At 42.2% G+C, this 9,675-nt stretch overlaps 1 protein-coding gene across 1 annotated transcript; it reads right to left on the bottom strand.

Moving 5' to 3' along the window:
* Positions 1 to 720: 720 nt before the first annotated feature.
* Positions 721 to 3,775, bottom strand: FSHB (follicle stimulating hormone subunit beta). Its single transcript, XM_075566642.1, has 2 exons — positions 3,617 to 3,775; positions 721 to 2,149 (listed from the first exon to the last, which is right to left on the bottom strand). Exons 1-2 carry the CDS (start codon positions 3,773 to 3,775, stop codon positions 1,925 to 1,927), a joined length of 384 nt encoding a protein of 127 aa, XP_075422757.1. The 3' UTR covers positions 721 to 1,924.
* Between the last annotated feature and the right edge of the window lie 5,900 nt (positions 3,776 to 9,675).

The raw sequence follows: 9,675 nt of genomic DNA, 5'->3' as shown, positions 1-9,675 counted from the left end.
TATGGAAAGTTGGAAAGAGGTCAATGTAAGGAACAATATCCCCAGGCTAGCAGAGATTGTCTTAGGCTAAGGCCCCGCTCCCAGAGTCAGCGCGCCCGCACTGCAGACAGGCGGGGCGCTGACAGACACAGACCGCGATATGCGGTCTGTAGGGAGCGGGATCCGGAGCGGGAGGTGGGTGGGAGTGGGAGGTTTGAGCGGGAGGGGGGGCGTAGCTTGAGCGGAGGGACCCGCTACTCTCCCCCCCCTCCCTCCACGGGCTCGGGCTGAAGCTGCTGATGGAAGGTAATCAAAAGCAACACACGCACACGCACTCACGCTACTTTCCCTCCACACTCCTCCCCGCTCCCCGAAGCCTCCCGAAGCCTCCCCTCCTCATTGGCTCACAGCCACACCACGTGACACGTCGATGCTAGGGATCACAATTCTCTTGAATCCCCTGGCGGCTGATGCGTCACAGCGTGTAGTGAGCTGTGCAGCCAGGGGGGACCGGGACCGGCTCCGCAGGATTCCCCTGTTTGTGGGGAACTCGCGTGTGGCCGCCTGCGCCGCCGGGCGCAGCGGGTCCCAGCCCTTACTTGCAGCAAGGAAAACACTGATGGTGAAATGAATAAAGCCTGAACCCCCACTTTAGATATTTAAACGATTATCTGAATAAATTGATGATGATGGAAAAATTAAAAGCCGAGACGAATAAAGAATTAAGAACCGAGAATTTTTTAAAAAAATTGGAAAAGTTTATTTATACAATGTCACAACAAGGTAGGGATTCAATCATACAGACATTTGAGCATACCTCCTGGGGTCTCCTCAGACTGATTGCGATGGGACACAGATAATTTCGCCCTTGAGGAAATATGATAGTTATATATTGTTGATGGGAGAGATGGTAACTGGGGAATCTTATGCCAGATTCTGTTAGGAGGCTGTGGGGTGAGAGCTTTGATGTTAATCTTTTGAAAATGCTATTATCTGTTTTTTCTTTCTATTATTATTTGTGTTAATGTGTTGAATTTTGAAATTATAAGTATGATGAGCAATACTAAAAATAATTTTTTGTAAAAGTATATATTTTTGTGTTTTTGATTGTTTGGTTTTCTATATTGTAATGCAATGGTGTTGTTTAATGCTTGTAAACTTAATAAAAAAAATGATATAAAAAAAAAAATCATTGGTTAATCCTGCCCGATCAGCACTATCGCAGTTTGAGTGAAGGTAAGAGAGCCGCAGTAAATGCATATCTCAAATTAACCATATGTTTTATGAAACCTATGAAATATTCAATTATCTTGTGTACGCATCTTCAAAACTCAGGGTTCATGGCACACTGCGTTTCTAATAAACACTTCTCATTTGAAGTGTATACAGGCATACCCCGCATAACGTACGCAATGGGACCGGAGCATGTATGTAAAGCGAAAATGTACTTAAAGTGAAGCACTACCTTTTCCCACTTATCGATGCATGCACTGTACTGCAATCATCATATACGTGCATAACTGATGTAAATAACGCATTTGTAACAGGCTCTATAGTCTCCTCGCTTGCGCACAGCTTCGGTACAGGTAGGGAGCCAGTATTGCTGTTCAGGACGTGCTGACAGGCGCATGCGTGAGCTGCCATTTGCCTATTGGGCGATATGTCCTTACTCGCGAGTGTACTTAAAGTGAGTGTCCTTAAACTGGGGTATGCCTTTAATAGTCATGTAGTGCTACATATAAGAATACACAACATTAAGGATGAATAGAAAATCAAACTTTGTAAAGGGATTTCTTGACAGGCAACCTGGAGCGGAATGCATCAGGTTTCACCTCCTCATCAGTGAAGAGGTTAATGACAATAGTTCTATGGATAACTTATACCAAAGAAATGATACTTCTACAAATCCCTTTGGAATGAATGGATTAATCAGGAATCTTAATATTTATTCAATATTTTGAGAGCAGTAGGAGGGACCTAAACCCCTCACAGTACAGTCTGTTGTCTCTATATCACATTGACCACAATGACAGTCTACAGCCACTGGATATGAGTAGAAAGGATCAACATTATCAGCACAGCCTGGGATTTTCAGTGTTTCATAAACAATCTCTGTGTAGGTGCATATCTGCTGAGTCTTGGAGACAAGTGGATGCTTTAACAATGGGTCCTGAAACATAAAAAAGAGCTTTTAGCATGACCATACATATATGTTTCTGCTCCCCTAGGCTTTGTTACTATGGGCCGTTTAGCCATTTCTGGTGTATTTTAAACATAAAAAAACTCAATTCAAGATTCTAGCAAATAATCTATTCTATCAAGGAGTTTGAAGAGCGTTATATTGCATTTCCTTTAATAAGTGGCAGAAATCATAACAACTGCATGAAAAACAACACATTTAACTGGAAAGTACACTAAAAAACAAATAAAAGATCAATATTATCTGTTTTATTCAGACTCATTAAGCATGACCTGCATTACATTTAGACATACACAGTCTTAGCCAGTGCAAACCCCACTGCATTATACTGTATATACTGTATATTGTGTCAATTTGAGTGTGACTGGGATAGCGAGCTAATGTACAGTATACAACTAAAGATAAGAAAGCCGATGGGATTTCGGTGACATGGCTGTAGGCTTAAAATGTTTTGGCCAAACTATTGAAACAAATGACCCATATTTATGACAAAAGAATATAGATAAAATACATAATAGATGTAGCACTGGGGTTTTATTGTCTTACATGCTGAATGAGATAAAAATGCAGACGTGACCGCACAGGTTTCAACGACCTTAATTGGTTGCTTGTTAACAATAGGTTAATTTTCTGTTCTAAATACTGTATCAGCTTTATTTAGAATATGAAGCAGAACGCTACCTGCCTGTTATTTTTTTAGATTGATTGTATATTACATATTGAAACTCTTTTATAAAACGCACTCATATTATTGCCCTTGAATATCTATACATGTGTAAACGATTACGTTCATTATCGGAATGTACACTCTCCATGCAGTTTTCCTAATGCTGAAAAACATCACGAAGAATGATACCCCTGATTGACTAAACATGTTTATTCTTTGCAACCCAGCTGGTGCCAGTCATGTCAGTGTGTGTCAATTCAGTGCCCATTGTTCTATGTAACTGTAAGTCACATGTTGCCATAAAGCAGGTTTGTTGTGCTCAGTAGAGCAGCACAAATCATTTAATGGGGAACTTTGACATTTTGCATCGGAATTTAATTGTCAAAATAGCTAAAACTTGCCAAAAGAAAAGGAAAAAAAAAAAAAAACACTTCCATAAAATTTCCATTTTTAAAGTATTTTTTTTATAATTCTGCCAGCTAAAAAAAAATACAAAAACGAAATGTTGCGTAAAGAAAAAGCATCCTAAAAAGACATAATTTCATATTGATTAATTTTGTATTGGGAGTTAAAAAATTTTTTTTACTAATGCCCCAGTGTTTGCAGAGAATTTCTTTGTAAATACCATTTTTTTTAAACGATAATTTTTTTTCTAGTCACTTTGATGGGAACAACCGCAACACTGATGATGGAATAATTGGGATTCATCTCTTCTCCCCCATGGGGAAGCAGATTCTCAGCCTACTCGGTATTCTGTTACACTCACTCACCTTTGTGGGGCAAAAGCCAGAGCACCAGGTAACATTCACAGTGATGCACACACCACACTCCTCCTTCTCCAGCACGATGGTTATGTTAGACAGTCCACATGGATCGCAAGGAACGACTTTCCAGCACAGGAATAGCAAATACAGGAATAACCTCTCCATCCTGAGGAAATAAAAACTCAGAGCTGAGGGCGCACCTTCCATGCATACAGTCAGCAAATCTCGTTAACCAGCAGCGAATAATTATGAACGCGCCCATATCAGATCATGCTAACGACTCCGGCTAGTTCATCAGCAATTTGTGTCATGATATGTCGCTTAATAATAAGGGGAAGAAAGGGATCTTATTACCAGGGATTGGTCAGCGCCAGAATGTTCCGGAACTTCTGCAAATATCGACTCTTTCCTCTCTGATTTCTGGCTATGAATAGTTTGCTGCTTCTCTAAGGTTGCTGCAACGTGTTGCTCACTGCCTAGCTACAGTACAAACTGCTAATGGAAATTAATAGCAGTACTAAGTATTACGATACCTTTGTTCCAGTTGCTGTGCAGACGCCTTCTGAACACTAACTAAAGGCTAAACCTTTCCTTTTATACTGAACCAGGAGTCCTGAAACACACACCTTGGGGATTTAAGAGGTATTAAGATGTGTCTACCTTTACTGAATAAGGATTAGTGTTTGGCTAGACATATAAACCTTGTAAAAAAAAACACAAACAAAAAAACAACGGCACATATTCACTGGATCAAAAACAGTGACATTTGCAACTTTTGTTTTGCAAATGATAGACAGATGTATTACACATTTGCTCCAGTTTATAAACCTAGTTCGTTGATACAATCTTTTCTTTTATTAAGTAGAACATACAGGGACACGAATCCGATTTTTCCACCCAAGAAAATTAATTGGTACAGAGAGGCCTAAGTAGTCAGCATCGCAAGTGGCTTTTTTGGTGCAGCATTGGTGCGGGTTAAACTCAATTACGTGCGTGCACGTGTGTGTGTGCATGTGCGCTTGTGTGTGTGTGTGTGTGTGTGCGTGCGAGTGTACGTGTGTTTGTGTGCGTGTGTGTACTAAGCTCAAAGTTCTGCACCAGCTGTGTCAAAAATAATTGAGTTTATTTGTTTTTGCGCAGTGATGGTCTGAGCTTTGTGCCCAGGTGTAAATAGTACGTGCTTAAAAATTATATTTCTGTGTGCCACAAAATAAAAATAAAAAGGTATCAGAATCGGTCATCAATATCAACTGCATGTAATTCATGAAAAAAACTCTTAATAGTGTTAGCGCAGAATTAAGTTGCTATGTATCAACCCAAAAATATATTAGACACAGCTTGGATGTTTCATTATATAGGTTAACAAATATATTATACCCACAGTATGACTATTATACATAATATTGCACTAATAAATGATATTTACTAATAAATGGAAAAATACACATACAGCTGTGTGAAAAAGAAAGTACACCCTCTTTGAATTCTATGGTTTTACATATCAGGACATAATAACAATCATCGGTTCCTTAGCAGGTTTTAAAATAAGGTAAATACAACCTCAGATGAACAACAACACATGACATATCTCTCTCCCCATGCTGTGTCTCTCTCCCCATGCTGTGTGTGTGTGTGTGTCTCTCTCCCCATGCTGTGTGTCTCGCTCTCCCCATGCTGTGTGTGTCTCTCTCACCATGCTGTGAGTGTGTCTCTCTCCCCATGCTGTGTGTGTCTCTCTCTCCCCATGCTGTGTGTGTCTCTCTCCCAATGCTGTGTGTGTGTCTCTCTCCCCATGCTGTGTGTGTGTCTCTCTCTCCACATGCTGTGTGTGTCTCTCTCTCCCCATGCAGTGTGTGTGTTTCTCTCCCCCCATGCTGTGTATCTCTCTCTCTCCCCATGCTGTGCGTTTGTCTCTCTCTCCCCATGCTGTGTATCTCTCTCTCCCCATGCTGTGTGTCTCTCTCCCCATGCTGTGTGTTTGTCTCTCTCTCCCCATGCTGTGTGTCTCTCTCCCCATGCTATGTGTGTTTTGGGGCGGAAAATTCCCCCCCCCCCAAAAAAAACCAGAAGCCCCACTCTCTTCCCCGGAGGAGAGTGATGGGTCTCTGTGAAGTTCTTACCTTCTCCAATGTTCCGCCCTCCCCCTTCTGCAGCGTCACAGCGTTAAATGACGCTGCGACATCAGATGGTGAAGTAATGTGACTTCAAATGGCATCGCGATGTCATGGAAACGCGGGGACATGTGAAGCTACAGATGTTGTAGGGTGGCGCTGCAGGAGGAGGCAGCCACGGTGGCTCCAATGTAAGTGCCTATCGGTGGCGAATTTAAAAATCTGCCACTGAGAATCACTGAACCTCTACTTTTCTTAGCTTCTGAGCCAATTAATATCATTTAATACTACAAAATTATTGGCCCGGTATTGACACAATACACATTTGTTAGGGGTTGTAGGTTGTTTTGATCCAATTCATACAGAACAATGTGCTGCAGGTCTGTCTGGAACTGTGATACTCACTTCTATTATAGATAGCTGACAAACATTGCCTTTTTGCATCTGTAACCTGATTAGCTTAGATGCAATAAATTAATGCAGCCTGCTGCTAAAACAGAAATAATAGTAATGTATTTTGTCTCTGAAAAGCATAGAAACCTTCAAATGTGCCGATGTGATTGCTTCAGGTCTACCTATTTTATACCACTTTTAAATCAAAGGCAACATTAACTGCATTATTGTGTTAGCAAATAACACCAATCTTCGCTGTACTCTTTCCTGTTTTCATGATGACGATTATTCATTGATCTCATCACGCATTGTGAAAACAAATAAAAGCTCACGCCTATATTTCAGGCAATGGGGGACATGAGACTATGCACTGAAGATAATTATACAGGTACAACAAGTGAGACATTCACTGGAATGTGCTGACCTTTCGCTCAGGGGACAGCATCTTGTTATATGCTTTGTCACAGTCCCTGTAGAGTTCTCTTGCTACCATGTGCATTGATGTACAGTAAATCTATGTCTGGAACAGTGGAAGGAAAGATAGCAGTAACCTTCCGTTGTCAAAGGAATAATGAGCCAAGGAGGCTGCATGCTGTGATGTGACTTCAGCTTATCTGTCTAACTTCCTACTAGGGTCTCTCCCAGTCGACCACCTCTCTTACTCACTGCAATTTCCACTCCCTGGTTTTAAAAAATAAAATAAATATCCTCTCTCCTATCTCTGCCCTTTCTTGTCCCAACCAAGGAACCTTAATATACAACAGCATACGCTCAACAGCCTTAGACAAGACTGCTCTCACTACCACACGTCATCCACGACAATCCAAGCCACAACTGTGGCATACAACTTTCAACCGCCATCTCCAAAAGTGCTCACACACTGCAGAACGTTTCTGGAGGAAATCCAGCTCAAAAGCAGAGTTCCTCTACTATAAATATATGTTCTCTTCCTACAACACTGCCCTCTCCCTTGCCAAGCAAACCTACTTCTGTTCACTCATTCAACCTTTATCCTCCAACCCTCATCATCTATTTACCACCTTTAACTCCCTTTTCCGACCAACTACATTTACACCTTTCACCCTCATGGCCCAAGACCTCGCCACTTATGTCACAGACATGATTGTCTATCAAACATGCCATTTTTTCATGTCAGGCTCCCCACGCACCACCTACCTCCCCTCGCACACCTCCCTCCCTTCGCACACCTACCTCCCCTCACACATCTACCTCCCTTCGCACACCTACCTCCCCTTGCAGCTCATTTCCCCCCGTGATCAAGGGTGAGTTCTCCATACTCCTTGTGTACACAAAAACAGAACCAGGTCCAGCAAATTGGGACGCCCCCTCGGGGGAGTTTGGGGGGGTGGTCTAAAAACATTTAGAGAAAACAACAGATGGGTGCTAAGACACAATAGATCAATCAAAAAGGTGATTTAATTACTATAAAGAGTCATAGCAGCATCCAAAGTTTCAGTGCAACATGCACCTTCATCATCATCATCATCATCTCACCCTACATCCTGCCCCCTTGATCCTATTTCCCCACATCTCCTCTGCACCCTCTCTGGCATTCTAAGCTCTACTCCAACTTACCTTTTTAACCTCTCTTTCACCCACATCCAACTACTGCCTCTGTACATTCGTCCTACTTACCACTTAGATTGTAAGCTCTTTGGGGCAGGGACTCCTTTTTCTTAATGCTACTCCTTTAATTCTGAAGCGCTTATTCCCATTATGTGTTATATTATTATGTCAAATGTATTACTGCTGTGAAGCCCCATGTAAATATATGGCACTATATAAGTAAAGATATACATACATACATGCATACCTTTGGCAAAAAACACAAGAAGTGTCCTCAGCACGATACGAATGGAATCTCACAGGGGTACCAATGTACTCCCAAAAATGAAACAACACTATGGCAATAAATGAGCAAAATATTTATTTAACAGCAGATGTGTAACGATAAAAAGTAAATAAATGTAGTGGAAAGTGCAACATATCCAGCCAATTATAATCAACGCAATCAAATAATGGTATAAGACAACCGAGCTATAAATGATTAGTGAAAAATGTATCCACCACTTGAACAGTTAGCCAGGGAACAGAGAGAGATGCGCATGAGAAATGATGTACAGTAAAGTCTAGTATCCAATGGCTGGAAAAGATCAAATAAAAATAAGGGCTAAGTGCTACAGTAGAACTGACAGGGAGCGAGAAGGCACAAAACAAAAAATAGGGGCAAAAAGAAGAACAATAATATAGACAAGGGTGGCAACGCTTCAGGGAGACAGACCTTTCATGGCTCGTTCCCAAGTGACCCTAACAGAGTGTGGTATTTCCTTTAGACCCTAGACATAGGGTTTTGAGTAGACAGGTCCTATAGTGTCTCCCTCAGTAAGTATCAGCCTTCTGTGGCTGTGCATATTGCTACAATAGCTATCTGTGGGGATTTAAAAGGAGTCCTGGCGTCTGACATCATTAGCGAGGAGTTGTGGTACGCTGCCTACAGTGTCCTATCAGGGCAAAAAGAAAAAGCATATGGATCTAGGCGTCCAAAGAAATCTAGGCGCCGAGATGACATCGTCGCAATCCGTAACGAACGCAGAAATCATTCTGCACATCACGTCTTTTGTCATGGCAACAGGAACACATCGGTGGTTCTCATGGGAACTTTAAGTGCTTCTCACGCTGGGACTGAAATGCAGCTGTCACAATCCCCTCTTGCGCTCTGTAGGCTGTATCTGCAGTGGAGTAAGAGGTCTTGAGAACCCAGGCATACCACCCGACCACGTAATCAGATGCAAGAAAATAGAAACAGCATACGTTAGAGAACTAGGTGCACAGTAAAGGCAGACAGTAGTATAATGTGGACTAAAATGGTACAATCACAAGTAGCCACTTAAACAAAGCCACCAATAGCCAACCCCATCTGAGACAGATAACACCATACCCTAGAGAGCTATGCACAAAAAGGCTGTCAGATATGAAAATATTAAGTGTGGTGATTTACAGGTTTCTCTAGATTTCTTAAGCTTCCTTTAAAAGAGATAGCAAATAAAAATCCCACTTGTGGTGCATTTGCATGTCTCAGACAGATCTGCAGCCCTGTCTTTCCCCATCATCACTTAGCAATCAGTGCGTCCACTGCAGCCAGGGATTCTGGGTAATGACATGCAAATGAGGACAGTGTGCCACTCTTTACTTCTCATCCATTTTAACATGGAGCCCTATAAGCTTATTGCCTGCCGTATTAGGCCGCGCTTATAGTCCCGGCTATGGCGCCACGATGCCACATCAAACGCGACGGAGCGACCAAAATCGCTGAAGTCAATTCAAATGGATTTTTCCGGCGACTGCCGCGTGACGTCAGAGGGCAAGTGAGCGATTCAGCCAATGAGGGTGAACTGCTCACGGCCACGCCCCTTCCACGCCCCCTGGTCACCGTCTCTTGTCTCGTACGCTATAGACAGAAACGGCGACGGATGATGTCACACAGTCGCTTGATTCAGGAGATTGTAACCTCTATTTTGTGTCCCCTGGAGGGGGAGAGAG

This window comes from Ascaphus truei, chromosome 12, assembly GCF_040206685.1.
Source record: "Ascaphus truei isolate aAscTru1 chromosome 12, aAscTru1.hap1, whole genome shotgun sequence".
Classification (NCBI taxonomy): domain Eukaryota; kingdom Metazoa; phylum Chordata; class Amphibia; order Anura; family Ascaphidae; genus Ascaphus; species Ascaphus truei.
This window is presented reverse-complemented; position numbering and strand designations above follow the sequence as displayed.